General features: G+C 43.3%; 1 protein-coding gene and 1 long non-coding RNA gene across 4 annotated transcripts in view; one reads left to right on the top strand and one right to left on the bottom strand.

Moving 5' to 3' along the window:
• LOC309646348 overlaps positions 1 to 19,143 on the top strand; it is a 400,408-nt gene that overhangs the window by 263,056 nt on the left and 118,209 nt on the right. The window lies entirely within an intron of this gene.
• On the bottom strand, positions 10,901 to 16,842 carry RPS15A (ribosomal protein S15a). Of its 3 annotated transcripts, none has more exons than XM_082432569.1 (5): positions 16,738 to 16,760; positions 15,536 to 15,673; positions 14,979 to 15,058; positions 12,215 to 12,300; positions 10,901 to 11,046 (listed from the first exon to the last, which is right to left on the bottom strand). In XM_082432569.1, exons 2-5 carry the CDS (start codon positions 15,666 to 15,668, stop codon positions 10,953 to 10,955), a joined length of 393 nt encoding a protein of 130 aa, XP_082288695.1. In that variant the 5' UTR covers positions 15,669 to 15,673; positions 16,738 to 16,760; the 3' UTR covers positions 10,901 to 10,952. The 3 variants fall into 3 exon arrangements, with proteins under 3 accessions (XP_082288695.1, XP_082288697.1, XP_082288696.1); XM_082432571.1 differs by lacking the exon at positions 16,738 to 16,760 and adding an exon at positions 16,223 to 16,552; XM_082432570.1 differs by lacking the exon at positions 10,901 to 11,046 and adding an exon at positions 11,835 to 12,121 and having other exon boundaries at positions 16,738 to 16,842.

Raw genomic sequence — 19,143 nt, forward strand, 5'->3', positions numbered from 1 at the left:
TGGGAAGCAGCTGCATAGCACAGGGAGGTCAGCTCGGTGCTCTGTGACCACCTAGAGGGGTGGGATAGGGAGGGTGGGAGGGAGACGCAAGAAGGAGGGGATATGGGGATATATGTATATGTATAGCTGATTCACTTTGTTACACAGCAGAAACTAACACACCATTGTAAAGCAATTATACTCCAATAAAGATGTTAAAAAAAAGTCTGATTAAAAAATGGGCAAAGGATCTAAACAGACATTTTTCCAAAGATATACAAATGGCCAACAGGTACATGAAAAAGTGCTCAACATTACCAATCATCAGGGAATTGAAATACATATATATAGACACACATATACAATGGAATAGTACTCAGCCATTAAAAAAAATGAAATAATGCCATTTGCAGCAATATGGATGGACCTAGAGATTATCATACTAAGTGAAGTAAGTCAGAAAGAGAAAGACAAATACCATATGATATCACTTATATGTGGAATCTAAAATACAACACAAATGAACTTATCTACGAAACAAAAACAGACTCACACATATAGAGAACAGACTGGTGGTTGCCAAGGGGAAGCGGGGGTGGGGGAGGGATGGATTGGGAGTTTGGGACTAGCAGATGCAAACTAGTATATACAGGATGGATAAACAACAAGGTCCCTACTGCACAGGGAACTGTATTCAATATCCTGTGATAAACCATAATGGAAAAGGATATGAAAAAGAATATATATATTATAACTGAGTCACTTTGCTGTACAGCAGAAATAAAACACAATACTGTAAATCAACTATACTTCAACAAATTTTTGTAAAAAATCATTGTGCTGTACACATGATGGCACAGGAGGAGAAAGGAAGGGAAAGAGGAATCGTGGCTGAGTTGCCCTCAAGAAGCCTACAGTCTGATGGGACAAATGGGACCAACTGGAAAGAAACTTAATTGAAACTAATCTGTGGGCTTCCCAGACATGGCCCAGCTACAAGCCTGGTTTAAGCTCACCTCAAGGGCAGCAGAGTTTTTTGGTTTTTTTCCCAGATCAGCCGAGGGCAGAGCACACTAGACCCTACACACTGTTCTGTTCCCTTCATATTTTGTCTCCAATGACTCCAGCCCAAGGGATGTGGCCTGTGTGAGCATGTCCAAAGCTGATGGATTGAAGAACAAAGAGGAGACACAAACTCTTACCCCACAACTGGTGAATATTAAGAATTCACTCCCAGCTTCCAAGGTCAAAGTCTCCCAAACTGCCTCTTAGAAGCTCCTAATCCATGAATGAGGTAGTTTAACTTCTTGCACAGACGAGGATAGTGGAAATGGAGGACATGAGAGGGATCAACTACTCAGACACCCTCCACCAAGGAATATCCCACTTGTAAAACTAAGAGGATTATTTGGCTGTGAAACTTGCTTAATAATTGAATAGGAAACTTATTCTGGTTCCCCAGAAAAAAGTCAGACATTAAGTAATGCAAATCCCCATTCAGCCAGGAGCCAAATAAGCAGAAAATATGAATCACTAGATTCTTCCCCATACACCAGATCCACATTCTATTTCATGGGAAAGAAACAAAGAAAATCAAATTCTCTGACATCTGGATTTTGCTCTATCAAACAGACCACCAGAATGGACTGGGGATGGGGCTGCCCACATTTTCTCAGGGCCTACACTGGGGCCCCTCAGAATCACCCAGAGGACCAGCCACATCCTGAGTGTTCTCCTGTGAACCTCTCAGATCCTTTGAGGTCTAACGGGAGAGACTGGCTCATGACCAGCAAGTTAGACAAATGCGAGGTCAGTGCCTGGTAGGGAAGAAGCACAGGGGCTGAGGGACAGATGGTGGGGTCAGCTCACCCAGCCGAGTGGGCCCAAGCTGGGGTAAAACCAGGGAAGGCTTGAGCAAATTTTACCTTCCAGGCAGCACAAAGGTGTTTGTAATTTGTTCTAAGTAAAGATCCACCAGTTTAATAGGTAGTTGCAAAACGATGTTCCCCACTCCCCTTTTAAACGTGGCTGTTTACACACATAAGCACAACTGACATGAGAGAGTTGGAGAAAGCCCCCACTTGTATGTTTGGATTCTGATACTGATAACAACAGCTGTTACGATTTTCTGAACACTTATCCTGTGCCAGGCACCAGACTAAGCTCTTAATGTGTTCACCCATTTAATCCTCATGATAAGCCCATGAAGCCAGGGCAGTGCTTAAGACAGAGGCCAGATCTGAATCTGCTTTCTCCAAATACTAGCTGTACGACCAAGTGACCTAACTTCCCTACACCTCAGCTTCCTCATCTGTAAAATGCACCACCTTGTAATATTAATATGAAAACTAAATGAGTTCTTATATGAAGTGTCTGGAACACAGAATGCACAGTCCAAGTATGGCCGTCATCATTATCATCATCATCATCATCATCTGTTTTCACAAATGAGATAAATGAAGCTCAAAGGTAAGAAGGCTAAGCTATATCCCCACAGTCCATTCTACCGTCAAGTTCATTGTCAAGGCCCCACCCTCCCCTACATTCCCATTCACACAGCATCTGGGTTACACGCTACAAAGCCCCTGTCCTTTGGACGCCTCGGGAAGCAGGGACTTTACATCTTCTCTCTGGTTTGGGAGCAATCACGCTGGAAACACAGCTGGGTGTGGATCGCCTCTCCCTGGGCACCTACGCACCCACCCACACCACCATCTCCTTGGCTGGAACCACGTGCTCCTGGGAGCTCTCCCCCTTTCTCCCTTGGCACACTGTGTACTTTTCTAAGAGGATACAGACACGCAACCCCATCCAAACAGCAAGAGAACACATCACGCAGTGGTTCCTCAGTGTCACCACACATGTATACATTTATTCTAAACACATCCCATCCTCACGGCCCCAAAACAGGGCTTTATTTTTAGTGAGGAAATACGGCTGCCTCATGGACAGTTTCTATTAATTAATTTTTTCCTGTGAATGGCCATAATTTCTTGTTACTTGCATGGCTTGTGATTTTTGGTTGTTGAATACTGGATATTTTGAATATGTGGCAACTCCGGAAGTCAGATTTTCCTTCCTCTGCCTATTGTAGGTTGCTGCTGTTTGCTTACTTAGTGACTTTTGTATTTTTGTAAGGTCTGTAGTCTTTGGCACTGAATTCTGTGTTCCTTTAGCTTATCGGACAACTGCTATTTTGGCAGAGTTACCTTAAATGTCTGGAGCCAACAAAAGAAATAAAGAATTCTTCTTTTAGAGGAAAGAAAAAATACCCTCTTAGTCTTTGCCAACTGGATCTGTGTCAGGGCACGCCTTGAACACTTAGTAGAGGCTACTTGCAACTCTGCCTTAGCTTCACTTCCTGCTTGCACAGCGCCTGAAGGCCAGCAAGAGATGAAAGCCCAGAGTCTTCTCAGGCCTCCTCTGACTGTGTGTCTCACTCTAAGCCTGCACATGGCTTTCTCGAGTCCCAGGCACACATGGAAGCTTTGAAAAGCTCTATTCCCACACATGTCTCTTTCCCAGCCTCTACTTTCTCAGGCTTCTTGATCTATTACCTGTCCCAAGTATTGTTGCAGGGTGCTGAGGCCAGTACCTGTCTGTGCCTTTAAATGCTTTCAGCAAAAGCCACCTGTCACCCCAGCCCCAGGAATGCCCTGAGTGAGGAAACAGGAAGCCTTTCCACCTGTCCTGAGGGAGCCACCAGGCAGGCTGACCCCACCACCACAGTTGTTCGAGAATAGTTTCCCTTCTGGCACTCGCAACCAGCACGAGAAGTCTGGGTCACCATCCTCACGGCCGTGGAGCGTGGGGGATGGTGGGTGGGCAATCTGAAATGTCACTGCACCCTCTCACCATAAAGAAGCAGTTTCTCTCTTCACCAGGTTTTCCCTTGGTTGTTGTTAGTTTTTGACTAGATTTCAGAGTTCTTCAAAAGCTGACTCTGACAGTCTTCACCAGCTCATTAGTTGTTTTGGGGAAAAGAATGGAGCCCTGGACTTCCCTATTCCACCAATTTTGGTTGCCCAGCACCTTTTGAGCACTCTTTCTACGTTTGGGGAAATTCCTATATTGTGAGTCTAAAGATCCCCAAGGTGGAGGCTCAGGACTTGTTTTCCCTGTCTCCCTTGCAGCCAGTAGTGCACTTACATCCTAGCAAGATTGGCCCTGTAACTCAGAAATACATAAAAAAATAAATGTATTAAGGAACACAGGGTGCTTTTGTCATTCAGGATCATATGCTTAGCACTGGCTCAGCATGAACTGAAATCCTAAACATCCCATTTCATAACACCATTCAGGCCCCCAAGAATGCTCTCCTCACCTCTTACCCTAAAATCTCTAAACAAAGGGCAACTGTATCTAAATATCAGAAAGGTTTGTGGGGAGTGGCCTCTGCCAGTGTTGCAGACAGGCACTGTGTCAGAGTATGCGAAGAACTTTAGCATTGAAAATACTTAAGTGAAAGGACAAATTAATTAACTTCTTAATAACTTCTCCTTCTCAAGCAGCATGTGTGCAATAGATTCTAGCGTAACAAGCATCACTTGCCATCAGTGCTGAGTGTCCATTTTTCTGTTTCTCTTCACGTTCCTGCTTGTCGTTTCCAAAGAACATTTTGCAATTTAAGTAGTTAATATCACTCTAATTTGTGTATGTGAGATAGAGAATTTCTATTTGGATAGAAATTTCCATTCTTCTATCCAAAGACAGAAATATAAAGTAATACCAATTCTTTATATTAGCAACTAGATTGACACTGAATACTAGAACTGCAAAAAGTCATGTAAGAGAAATAGTACATAATAAAACTATTAATAAAACTGTTTTCAAAATATTAAATTAAAATTTTCTAGCTTTAAACAACTTTGACTTAAACCTTTGATATTCAATACTTATATAATCTGTATTTTGCCCTGTAATTTTAATACTTTTGAATACTTTAGAAGAGCAACTTCACTGAGGCTTTTGAGCTTTAAAATTTTTTAATTTTTACATTAACTTTCATTTATATCTTCTATGAAAACATATTCAAATTTTTATATTTTGAAACTAATTACACTTTTTTTGTCTTTTGGATCATTACTGCCTGTAGAACATAAACTATGCAAAAACCTTTATTATAACAACATATTTAGTGATTTTATGAAAAATGAAGGCAAGAGAAATAAATTTTATGGAATATATAATAGTTTATAACTTATGAATGTCTTTCTCATTCAAATATTGCTGTCCCATCAACTTGCTCAGAATATATGCAATAATTCAGTTTAGACATTCTGCCAACTTCATCACATAAAACCAAATTTGTTTGGGGTTTCATTGTTCTTATGAAGCTGTCAAGATAGGAGATGAGAACAAACATTTTACTAAACATCTTGTTAGCTTGATTTATTACTTTTAAATACACAGACATATGACACACAGGCCTCTTTTTGAACTCTTGCCCTGGCACAGTCTGCTTGCAGTCGAGTGTGAAGCTTTGATCCAATAGAATGGTGTTTCTCAACCTGGGGTGATTTTGTCCTGCAGGGGAATTTAGCAGTGTCAAAAGACATTTTTGGTTGTCTCAACTGGCATGTAATGTGTCGAGGCCAACCATGCTGCTAACATCCTATAATGTACAGGACAGTCACCCCCCACCCACCCCCACACACACACAGAATCATCCTGCCCAAAATGTCAATTGTGCCAAGGTTGAGAAACGCTGCATCAGAGGATAACATGAAGTCAGTGTGGAACTAATACTAGTAAGGGTGATAGAAACCTCAAGCTTCCAGAAACAGCAGGGGTAAAGAACTCAGTAGCTGAGTTTTTGAACGGACTGGGCCAAAGGTGTAACGGAGATACCAGCCTTGGCTGAAAGCCTCCAAACTAATTCTCTGGCCCTTCCAGAGATTGAGTTACCTTATATCCTGTAATAAACTAGCTAGAGTGGTTTCTGTTTTTTGCAATGAAAAATGATGACTAATAAAGCAGGTAGTACTGTATACCAGAAACTAACACAACATTGTAAATCAACTATACTTCAATTTTTTAAAAAAGCAGGTAGGACTAATATCCCAGCCCCCATTTGACAGATGGCAAGATTGATTCCCAGGAAGCTCCAGAGCAGATTGGTGAAAGAGCTGGAAGTAGGGTTGTGTTAGTTTGCAAGTAACTAGAATTTAGTTCAAATCAGTAAATTTAATTTTAGCTTTATTAATTTATTTTAAATACACTAAATTTAAATTTAGTTCAAACTAGTACTTTTGTAAAAAAATAGTGGAGAATGTTATTCCTTGCTCACAGAATACGAACATGGGAAGGGTAGGGTGCAGCTGCATCTCAGGAACAACCGGAAGCCAGTCAAACACCGTGAGGACCTGATGCATCTGTCTGCTCAGGGACATTCCTCTGCTGTTGCTCCAAGCGTCTTCTTCCACATGGCCGAAATCATGACAATCAGCAGCACTCAAGGTTTTTATCTTACCATTTCCACCATTTTAAAGACACAAACCTCATACCTCCCAGGTTCAAAAAATCCTCATGTATCTTCTACCTGGTTTGAGGCAGGTGCCCCACCTAAGGACGGACTGTCTATGTCAGAGGGCTGCCGGTTGGGGGTATGTAAGAGCCACGTGCACGCATGGAGGGGGTTGCGGTGGGTAACGGAAAAAGCCACATTGAGAACAGAGGGTCCTATAGTCTCCTGACATCCACTCAAAGAATGATAAACCCTATTATTCTATAGCCCACCCATTTCCTTTTTGTAACTTAATAAGCCCTTACTAAATTTCAGAGATTGCTCTAAGCACTTGTATCAGGAGGCTAGTAACAAAGCAGAATCATCAACGGGTGATTTCTTGCTCTTCCTACACTGCCATTGCTGAATAGCTGGATCGCTGCACTGTCACCCACACTCCCAGGCCTGGGCTAATGCAGCCCACTGCCCATCACCATGGCAGAAAGAAACAGGGTGCACGGGAGTTCTCCCACCAGCCACTAGATGCTCCAGCCTGGAAGTAACACACATCACTTCTGCTCACAGCTCATTCATTGACCAGAATTAATCACATGGAAAGTACATGTGCCTGGCAGGTGGAGAACCTGAATATTTTGCCAACAGCTCTAATTACCATTCCAGCACTTTACAAGCATTATATTTATCCGTACATTAAAGATGAAGAAACTGATGCACATAAAGGAAAGGCAACTGGCCCAAGATCACAAAGCACGTGATCCATTCTATTAACCGTATCTTTCTTTACTGCCTCCCTTACCTTATTTTCTGTGTGGTCTGCAGCACTTTCATTGCCCATTAGATTACTCAAAACATAAAACTGGGAACCTGTGTGCCAGGACAGTGACCTTGAACTGAATCCTGCCCATATCCCACTCTACTCCCATGCTTCCCTGAGACTGATTTTTGGGACCATGGAATTCTGTGGACTCAACACTATAACACAGGCACTGGATGGGATTACACTTTGAAAAACAATCCCATGGCCCAGAGGGTCAGAGATGACTTTTTTAAACATGCTGACATCTTTGATAGGCTAGATGCTGGGGACAGAGATAACAGGGTTCCTGCTGTGGAACATGGACTAGATGTTGGCACACCCTGGGTACCCCAAGTGCCTGGATATAGTAAACATATAATAAATTTAGTTACACACTGAAGATAAGGAGAATGTATGACAGAACATACGGGCCTGGAAAGTTAGACTGGTAAAGCATTGAAATCCTGACTTTGCTACTCCCTAGCATCTTCAATAAATGGTGTCACAGCTCTGTGCTTCATTTTTTTCACCTGAAAAACTGGAGCCAGCAACAGTAGCCATCATGCAGAATTAAGATGAAATGAGATGATACATGTAAAGCTCTTAGTTCCATGCCTGGCATATAGTAGTAGACATTTAACAAACACTAAAAACTACTATTAGCCTTATTAAGGCATTTTTATCTTTAGGAGAGAAAAGATAAGAGTATAACAACACATGTTCCTTTTGGAGGAAGATTTACACGATGGAAGTGACCTTCAAGCTGGATCTTGGGAACACCTCTGGGGAAGAGGAGAAGGCATTCCAAGTGGGGTGAGCCATAAGCCAGGGCTCAGAGGTGGGGCACATATGTGGGGGTGATTTAGAGTTTAGGATTAGATTATATCTGTATTAGACATGAAACAACTGGTATTGTCAGCTGTTTTGGGAAGCAATGAATTAGACTGCAAAACCAAGTAAGAATCAGACTTCCGGTCTCCCAGAGCTTGCTTTCTTCGGGGTCAGTAGTGGAAAGTAAACTTCCTAGCCTGCGGAGAAGGAAAAAGTAATCTCAGATGCTGACCTGACCAAGGAAGACTGTAATAACTCTGGCTTGCCCAGAGAACTGAGTACTCAGAATTCTATCTACCCAAGTTACCCAGAGGCAAGGCACAACAGCTTCTAAATGAGGACACGGCACACCCTGGCGTGGACACAGACGAGCTGCTAAAACATGGAGGATGTTCCTGGCAGCGGTCTTGACTTCCAGGGTCTGGGTAGGTGCTGGGGCCCCCTTTAACACTGACTCAGTGCATCTGGTGGGCTGTCCCACTCCAAACCCCAGATCTCTGCCTGCTGGCAACAGTAGCACGTTAGGAGGAAAAGCTGAGTTCACACCACAGCAAAGTACAACTCTGAGCCAAGTCATTATGCCAGCAGGAACCTAAACTATCTCCAGAGCCTCAAACCCAGGGGTCTAGCCCCAGCCAACCAGCCCCCAGTCATGTTACAACTCTTACTGGGTCTCAGAAACAAGGACTAAGGCCACCTGCTTCCTCACTCACGTGCTGTTACATTCATCAACAGGTCACCCAATTTTCCTTATCCAGATTTTTCCCACCCTTGTTCATTTTAAAGGACAAAGGATCCCTACTAATGGCAAATAGGGCCATTTTCTTGTCCTCACTTTAGCATTTTAAGTCAATGCCCAGTATGATATTCAATCAACGTGTACTTACTGAGGCATCCCCTATGTGCCAGGTTATCAGGCTACAGACCAGACAACAGTAAACAAAACATGGCCTCCATCCGCCTAGAGCTTACAACCTTGGCATTAAGAGAACCAATCAACCATCAGCTCTTCGGTCTTCTAGACACACTTCACTTCAGTGTCTGACAAATACAGCTGTAAAATGACTGTCAAGTGCTATTTTATATAACCTCATCTTTCCCTCAACTGAGGTAGGTTTTTTCCATTATCCCCAATATACAGATGAGGGAATCAAGGTTATTAGGTGGAAAAGCAGACCTCAATCCTGGTGTACTGAGCCCCCCAAACCCATGTTACTTACTCATGGCCTTCCAAACATCAGAGGCCCCAAACCCAGACATGCCTCTCAACTTTTCCTCTCCCATCTTAGCAAGTGAGGCCTACCACATGTGGTTACCAGCCACACCTCTAGGGCCTGTCTAGGTACTCCTGTTTCCCACATCTTACAGTAGGCCCTCCTTTCAGGAAGTTACTAAGTTACTGAATACAAGCCATGCACCAGTCCCTGTTAGCAACCCCATGAGGTTAAGTTGTTCCTGTTTACCCAATAGGAAGCTCGAAGAAGTTGTCACTTGCCAGAATTCACCTTACGCCAGGTCGGCGAGGATTTTTACTGAGAACTGCTTGACCCACAAGAAAGTCAAAAAACAGCCCTATAGGAAAGTTATCAAAACAATCCCAATGGAGAACTGTGAAACTTATCCTTTTCTGAAAAGAAAAAAATCAAACCTATACATCAAACAGGTTTAGGCATCTAAGGCCTACAACCTGACAGCCTTTTTAACTTTGGCCCACTTGACCAGCAGACAATTGAGGAAAAGTAGCTGCTGTCCTTTTTTGTAAGGCTGAGCTGCCCCATTCATCCTACTCCTATGCAGGAAAATACAGCTGGCTAGGTGCTCAATAACATAACATACCCAGGATCTCTTCCAAGCGTCCTTTCTCCTTGGCCAGACCCACCAAGAATCAAAAGTCTAGACTGTGCTGTCCAATACGGAACACCAGCCACATGTGGCTATTAAAAGAGGCTAGTCCCAGTTAAGATGTGCTTTAGGTGTAAATAAATGTACAGTGTTCATCATTTCAAAGACATCATGAAGAGTAAAATCCCATTCATTTTTCACATCAATTATGTGCTGAAATTTTAACTTTAGAACACAAAATGTTATTAAAAAAAAAAAATCAATCCCAGCTGTTTCTCTTGTCTTAACATGGCTACTCTAAGGTTTAACTACACATGTGGGTCTTGTTACATCTGTACTGGACAGCACTACTCTTAGAAAGGGAGGATGGCGCCGTGGTCTGTTTCACAGAAGCCACCCCTGCCCTCTCTTTGGTGTCTGAGCTCTTTACAAGCATTTCCCAGGTCAAGTGGTCCAGTAAACTAATTCTCCCCAATTCCAGAATATACTTGGTGACAGGTTTACAGTAAAACTAGTTTCTAAAAGATGTTCCATTTCTTGGAAAAATGACATTTTATAACCACATATTGCTAAAATGTCCCTGAAATGCCATCCAAATTTCCTTTGAGATGAGTCTTAGTGAGCTGTGGGGCTGTAGTTATCAGTTTCCTTATGAGCACCTTCATCATCAACTACAACCATACCATATTTTTAGGGCTTGAAATGTGTATTCTGTCAAGCTAAAAATAAGAAAGGCACCACTCCTTCCAGGGCTAATGTAAGACTCCAGAAAGGGACAGCTTCACCACCTGGACCCCAACCCACAGTCAACCATCCAGGGCCAGACACACCCTCCTCTGGTGAGCCACAAGGGTGATGGCCAAAGTTACCCCAAGTCAAAACTTTCTTCTACGTCAAGGAAACAGCATTCACCAATTAACACAAAGGCTGTACACTCCCGCAGATGCTCTTGCTACTCTGCTGTACAAAGTTCAAAACGACTGAGGGAAGCACCAGAGTCCTCTGAGGCATTTTATTTGCACGTTATGTATTACAACCCTAGAAAAAGAATCCAAGGATTTTCCCTCCTGTGTGTTTTCGTCTTGCTTCTTCATGGTCCATGATGCCAGCTGAGGTTGTCAGTACAATGAAACTATGGAAAGTTTAAAAAAAAAAAAAAAGCTGGTAAGTTTTTCCTAAGAATGTTCAACACAGAGCTACTTTCTGGTACAGAAAAACTCCAACATTTATCAATGCTTAAGATGCCTTCCCATAATGGACACACAGACTAATGTTGCCTCCACAGGCTGGCAGTACACAGGCACGGTTACTAGAACCAAAGACCCAAACCCAGAGATATCAGCTATACACATACAGCCCTGGCCTCAGCTATCAACGAGAAGCAATGTTACCTAAAAGCAAAGACTGGAACTCCTTTAACTTCAAAATGTCACTTTCTGCTCTCAAGGAGACATGCAGTCTAAAGCATTAAAGTACTGACTGAATTGTTTCTGCCACTTACTGTGTATACGATCACAGGCAAGCTACTGTACACAGACTTATGTGGACAAAGGGCGCCCCACCTGGCCTGGCTACCTCATGGGTTACTATGGGGATCAACGTAAGACACAGAAGGTATGCCAATTGGGAGGCATGAAAATTAGTATCATAACTACAATCAGAAATGACTCGCTCATAACACTATACCTGTTATACGGCAACCACAAAGTGGGAGTAAATTCAGCATCACCAAACATGACTGTGGGTTTAAGTTCTTAACCACAAACAGATAAGCACTTACTGTGTCATATCTTTAAAGTGCTTTACCAGAACTAAATCAGGTGATACTATAACTTGCAAGAGAACTACTACCATTTTTAAGATGAAGAAATCAAGGCTATGACTTGCCCAAGGCCTCACAGATTTAAAGCAGAAAAACCAGGATGTGAACTCAGTCTCTTACCGAGGAGGAAGATTTTCAAATCGAGTTTCCCCAGAGGCCAATGGTTGAGAAGTCATTCTGGCCATAGGAGGGGATTCACAGTGAACATATATGAACTATATGCACTGAGCCAAAAGAGCAGACATTACAGGGCACACAATTCTGCTGTCTCTCAGCCAGCCTCAGCTCTCCCACGCCTCTCAGAAACTAGAGCCTAACACATGACGTATGGCAACACAGGAGCTAATCCTTGAGTCAAGGATGGAAACGGAGACAACTGCTACTGCTATTAAGTTAAAAAAAAAAAAAAAAAAGCTCAAGTCAAACTGCATCACAGAGATCCACAGCATTAACTTTTAAATACGGAAAATCGACTCACCCAAACTGACGGGACGGGAGCAGGTTATTCTGCCATTTTTCTAGATCTTTGAGTTGCACATCAAACCTGGGGCTGATCACTCCACACTGTAAAAACATAAGAGAAAACGCTGTTCACACTTCACCAATAACAGAAAAAGAGTAACAGTAAAACGCATTTATAACTGAATAGTCATATAAACCAACCAACTCAACATTTAATGGGTAACTATTTTGTACAATCTTTGATATAAATGCCATTTGAAAAACACAATTAAGACTATGCCTACTTAGGAAGAAAAAGCAAACTATTGAAAAAGTCAACAGAAGAGGCAGAACACAAGACAACACCAGTGGGCATTCCTATGGCCCGCAGAGCTGTCTCAGCACAAATGACCAGATTTTAAGGAACTCAAGTCTTCGACAAATAAATTATAGTCAAGCCCTACTAATCTAGCAAAATGTATAGAAGGCAGAAAGAGGTAAAGAGTTATCCCACCTGCATGCTACGACAGCGTTGGGTGGGGAGAGATGACACAGCAACAACTATCCTCCACAGTGAGAGCTAAGAGCCAAGGCACTACGATCAACCATACCTAAACCATAAAACAATAAAATTTCAAATATCCACCAACAGGCTACATGAATCTATCCGTGGGTTCACACAAGGTCTATGACTAGATCCAACTGGGTGGAAAATGAGGGGACTAAAAGGCTCTTTAGTTAATTAGAGCTAAATGTGACCCCGCCCCCTGCTCATACCACCAACTCTACAAATCACTAGCGCACTTTAAAAAAAAAAAAAAAATCAAAGCAGGAAGCCTCCTGCTGTTTACACACAAGAAATGATCATGTGAGAACACTCAGGATTAGTACCTTCAGAGGGCTAAGAGAGCAGACAGAAAGTTGTGTGTGCACATCCACATAAGAATCATTCAAGATTCCAAGATGCTTAACTGTAAACTAAAAGAGGCTATGAGACTAGAACTTAGTGAAGTCTTTGGAGCTGGTACACTTCCCTAGACAGATCTGAACCCACAGAAACTGAAAATGGACCTGTCATGCCCAACTGCCCCACGGCAGGAAGCCCACTCAGGTTCTCCTTTTTATAACATCACCTTATCAGCTACAAATGTCACTTGACTGTCAAGGGCAATCCCACACTGGATGGAAGCAATACAGGGATAGGAATAGGGAAAACCCAAGCAAGCTACAGTGAAAGACCTTTCTGAGGCCTCTACACTACCACACCCAGGCTTGCTTTATTCTAGCAGCAAAAATCCCTTCCGTTCAGCTAGCAGAACTCCAGCACATCCGCTCCCAAAGCAGATGAATCTTAAGAGGATACAATCAAGGCAAGAATTTTCTTAATCTACAATCTTTAAACACTACCTTACTTCCCAGCTGCATTACATTTCCACAATAAGGTACATCTATCTCTTGCATGAAGGAAACTGAGGCAAGAATGTCTTATAAAGTAAGAAAACTGCAACTGAGAGAAACCAAAAACTAATTCAAACAGTTAAGTGTGGCAGGGCCTAGATTTCAACTACCTGTTAGCCAGGATTTTCTAAACTAGTAAACCACAGAACAAGGATGCCACAAATGAGTTCCATTTGGGAAATACTCTGTTCAAACTTATTTCTCAAGCTATTATGTGTAGTTCAAGAGAAATGTGGTACAGGGCACTTCTCCAACTAAGTTGTTTTGGTTTTGCTTTTTTAACACCAACAAAAGCTGCTGCAGGACAGCTTTAAACTATATACTGGAACCAGCTCTTCCACAGTTTACTGAGACCTTGAGCAGGACTCAGCTCTCAGCTTCCTAACTCCTAAAAATAGGGGGAAAAAAGACACGTCCTCTTCTACTTCAAGAACATTTTGAGGGTCAGAGTGAAAAAGAAGTGAATCCAAATCCTTCCGTGGGACTGGAGTCTAATGGCTACAATAGAACAAAACAAGACATAGGCCCAAAATTCCCTTCAAAAATTCTTCAAAGGCTTCAAATCCAGTAGTTTTCATCTGACACTAAGTATCCACACAAGAAGCAAATTCACTATATAAGGAACCACCTTTGTAAAATAGGAATTGTTGGTCCAGGAAATAACCTTATCAATAAATCTGGCCCCTGTCACTAACCACTCACTTTCTTGGCCCGTGTGCCCCACTCTGTTGGACCCCTTGCAAATATGAAAGCTACAAACCTGAACACAGAAAGCACGGTAGCAGCTTAGAGACCCCCAACTTGCTTACAGACAGATACCTGTCCCCAAAATACATGGAATCAGTTAAACCACAAAGTCAAAAGAATCAAATAGATTCAGTAGATTATGCCTACAGGGAGAAGAGACCTCAAAGACATACATTCAGCCTATGTCAGCAAAAACAGAAATATTAATAGTTAGAGAATCCCATACTCTCTGTTCAAAATACCCAACAATCACCAAGCGAGACGAAGGACCAAAAGTTATTTACACTGTCAGGACTAGTGGCCTTGAGCCACCCAAGATTCAAACACCAGTATCATCAGTTGTTCATTTTCACCCAACCCTCCAGCATCTCCCTTCAGATACCTTCTACTCCACAAACACTAGGTTAACTCACAATTCTACCTGGAGAACAAACGAAGTAAAAGGTCATATATAAAAATTAACGATTTTAATCAATCCCTAATCTTTTTAACCTAAAGCAAGCACATTGTCTGATTCTACAAGAGCAATTATAACATGGACCACCTTGTCAGACCATTCTGAAGGTTCTTAAACGTGGAAGATAATCAATTCTTACCTTATTTAGCCTGCCTGTGAGGTTCACAACAATTTTCCCAGCCCTGTGATCATCGATGATTTCAAATTCGCCAATGTAACCTATAGAACACAAGTGACTGTATTAAAAATAATTTTTAAAATTTAGGGGGCAACACCCAAAACAATCCACCCTGAAATTTTAAAAAGGGGATTATTTCCTCCTTGCCTTTTCACGGCTTCCCACTCCCAAAGGCTACCTCGTGCCCAAGACAAAACAATCCTCCTTTCCATCCCAAGGAGCTCTTAGGTTCAGGGCCCTTTCAGTGACATGTTGCAGCTGCAATGTTACACACAGAAAGGCCATTTTAGCTGCCAAACTTCCTCCTCCTTTCAACAGTTCTACCCTACTCAGTATTTCTTGAACAGCATCATTTGTCCAGAACTACCCTGTCCACAGCCCCAATCAATTGCATTAGTTCCCATGTATGACTGCCACCTTGTTCCCCCATCTTCCCACATCACTCCAACAGTTCACTTCTACAGGACCCATTCTGTAACACGTTTACTTCAAAACATAATAAACAGCAAGCCACTTACCATGCTTCATCATCACAGTGAGAAACCTGACGATGACTTTGGAGCACGGCCTAATAAGAACCTGGCGTTTGCCTCTCTTTTCGGCATTGTTGATACTCTTGAGAGCATCAGCCAGGACATTCATGCGCACCATTATGGCTGTTCAGGGAAAACAAAACAGGGGTTTTATTGGCATTGTCATTAAAAGGCACCCAATCATTCCACTGCGAACACATCCTTTCCTTTCTGCCTCTATCATGAGGAAGTTTCCCCATTTCTAAGCAGGCTAGTTCCCCAGGATACCTAGAGGAATATGTCGACTACTAATCAAATGAAAATACCAGCCATGGTAGGTCAGTTATTCAGAACGGGAGCTGATAATCACCAGCAATATTTTCCAAACTTCTGGAATCCAGCAGCATCTGTACTATTTATTAACATTGTCCTTCAAACCAACTGACTCAGTGTCAGCCTTGTTCTAACACCCAAAAGATACTACTCAACTCTCACCTAACACCCGTAACTATTAAAATGAAACGTCCGTCCTCGTGCCATCTAAAATTATGCCCAACAGCAATCGTAGCACACCGGTAAGCAGAAACATTTTACATGCACCAGAATGAACTCTATCACAATGGGCACGAACTTTAATCGTTTTGAAAGCTAAGGATAGAGGCATGCCTCAAACGACAATAGTAGGGATCCAACCTGCTTCCGCAAGCTCAACAAAGTGTCTGAGGGGAAACCCTGGAGCCCAGACGACCCAAGTTCGTTCCCAGCAAACCGCCACCCCAGGCCGGATCCAGTTTTCCCTCCTGAGGGTCCTCTGTCTCCCAAGCTCCCGGCGCGGCCTAAGTAATGGGAAGCTGCACGGCCCACCAAGGCTACGGCTCCCCGATGCTTCTCGGAGCCAAGGAACTGCCTCGACCACTAATGCGAGGTCCTGGCGCCGCCGAAAGAGTCGGGACTGCCCCCTGACGGTCGAAAGCTCCGGGTCCCGCAAGGGCTGCGGCCTGCGCCCCAGAGGCCGGGCTCCCCAGACTGCAGAGCATGGGGCGGCCGGGCAGGACTCGGCCTCCGCCTGCCCAGACCACCGCAAGGATAGTATCCCCGGCCCAGGAGGTCTCCGGCATCCTCGCAGGGCACCGAAGCCGAGTCCTAGACCACCGGATGGCACCGATAGCCGACGGATGATACTAGATCGCTCAAAGAGACATACTCACCGGCACGGAAAGATGGCGGAAAGAAGTTGGGAGGGGCGAGTGCACGGAATTATGGGAAGCGGTCGGGCTATCGCGAGACTTTCAAAGGCCCGCCAAAAACAAAAAAATTAAAAAATGGATTGCCTAGTGGAAGGAGGCGGGTGAGGGGCGGAGCCTCCTCAGGGGTGGGCAGTAGAGAGTCGATGGAGTCGAACACGCAGGCGAGGCCCTGGGGAGCTAGCTGGTGGAGGTGCGCTGTTAGCATAGGTTCGACTCCCTTCTTGCATCTAATCCGTAAAAGTCAAAAACTGACAAGGGCCTAGATATTTGCAAATTTTTATTGCAGTAACTGTTCACCATTTAGAATGAATTTTGATACTTGCGTATTTACAGTATCTCTAGAAGGACCCACAAGAAATTGGTAAATGCCTCTGCGAAGGGCGTTAGGAACTGGGATGGAAGACTTGCTTTTCTCCCAATACAATTTAGTTTTGTTTTTTGAAACATGTATAGATTACTTTTTCATACAGTCAAAAATATATTTTTTAATCGGTGCTTCCTTTTTGACTCTCCCTAAATATTAGAAATTATTTACTGGAGTTCCAGACTTTGCTTTCGAGTTCTGAGATACACAGTTTGGAAGAAAGCCACAAATGTTTCAAAATAAACGCTCAGCCTCTTAAAGGTTATTGCAAGGGTCAGATGAGATAATGGTGACAAAGGGCTCGCAAAATGTCTGGCACGTAGTAAATAAATGCTCAGTAGGTACGGCTTGAAGCCCGGGGTCTGGCGGCCTGGGAGAGGGTGAATTCAGGCTCCGCCCTCTCCAGAGCTGAGTAACCTCAGGCTAGATACCCAACATCTGAAACTTCCGCCATAGACTTCTTTCCTCGCTGCTGACACCCTTACCCTCCCTTCTTACCCTTCCTTGTGTTTCCCACTTGGCCGCCAGAATGATCGTTTCAAAACTTAAGTCAGACCTTGCACTCTCCAAGGGTTCCTAGCACCCTCAGTAAAATCCAAATTCCTTACCAAAACTTACAAAGTCCTCCCTGACGTGCACACACCTGCTTCCTTGCCTAGGAACATCATCCCCCCAACTTCCGCCCCTGGCTTGCTTTTCTTCAGATACACCAAGCATACATACTCTGCCTCAAGGCCTTTGCATTTGCTTTTCCCTTTAACTTGAGTATTCCTCCCCCCAGTTTATCCCGAGACTTGCTCCCCCCTCCCTTTCCTCAGGTCTCTATTCGATCACACACTCATACAACCTTCTCCCCATTCCCCCCAACCCCATTGCCCTGCTTAATTTTTCTCCATAGCACTTACCACCTGAAATATTGGAAGTGTATTTATCGTCTGTCTCCATTAAGTAAGCAGGGATTTGGTTGGTTTGTTCACCGCTGTACCCACAGCTTCTAGAAAAGTCATCTGGTACACAGTGGGCGGTTGATACGTATTTGATGAATAAATGAATGGGCAAATCAGTTCCCCCATTTGCAAAATGGGGATGATACACCAATCAGTTGAAGTTGCTATGAGGGTAAATGAAATAATCCAGATAAAAGAGACACATAAAATCCGGCAGCGTGCGTGCTCAGTCAGCGTCTGTGATTAGCATCACAGCCCACCTCCCCCGCCCCCAATGCTTCTCAAATCCCAGGTGAACATTGAGGAGAGCCAAGCTCCCAGTTCGAACATCTCCGGGATATAGAAATCTCTGGTTGTAACTTACATTTACAAAAGGACATTTGCTTTTCTAATGAACATTTCCTTTAAGAACTGGTTCCCCGTACCCTTAACAACACATTCTGTTGACTAAAAATGTGGTGCTCACCTTAACTGAGGGCCTTAGCAACAGTGGGAAGTCAAGTGAATAAATCCACTTTCCTTCAAGAGCCTTACCATAAATAGAAAATTAGTACCAGCCACTATCTCTTTATACACTTCATTCATTCATTCATCCCTTCATTCAGGAAATATCTAATGAGTGCCTACCATGTGCCTGCCAGGTGTTGTACCAGCTGAGAGTACAAAAATATCAGTTCTTGCCCTTAAGAGGTACAGATCCTAGCAGAGACAGATCTCTAAATAACAGCACAATACTGGGCAGCGTGCCATATAGGACGCCAATATGAAGTGCTGTGAGAACGGAGAGGTGGCCTGGAAAGTTGCTAAAGCTTTCACAGAGGAAGTGCCATTTGACCTGTGTCGTGAAGGGTACTAACAACTACTAATTCCTAACTGCCACTAAGTGCCTCCTGTAGATCAACTGAATCCTCAAAACAACACATGCAATTACATAATGCCCCTGTGAGATCTGTACTATTATCTCCACTTCACACATGAGGGAGCAAACCAAATTCAATCTTGACTCAGTCTTCAAATTTTGCTGTAGGTTAAAAAATCAAAACAAAAAAGTGGTCA

This window comes from Balaenoptera physalus (genome assembly GCF_965194825.1).
Source record: "Balaenoptera physalus genome assembly, chromosome: 16".
Taxonomy (NCBI): Eukaryota; Metazoa; Chordata; class Mammalia; order Artiodactyla; family Balaenopteridae; genus Balaenoptera; species Balaenoptera physalus.

Bases quoted from the DNA above. Each gene is read 5' to 3' on its own strand.
- RPS15A (XM_082432569.1), bottom strand. From the start codon at position 15,668: ATGGTGCGCATGAATGTCCTGGCTGATGCTCTCAAGAGTATCAACAAT. The intron at 15,059-15,535 runs GTAAGTGGCTTG...TGTGTTCTATAG, and splicing joins CACTGTGATGATGAAGCATG to GTTACATTGGCGAATTTGAA. The intron at 11,047-12,214 runs GTGAGTCGATTT...AACTTTCCATAG, and splicing joins CTCCCGTCCCGTCAGTTTGG to TTTCATTGTACTGACAACCT.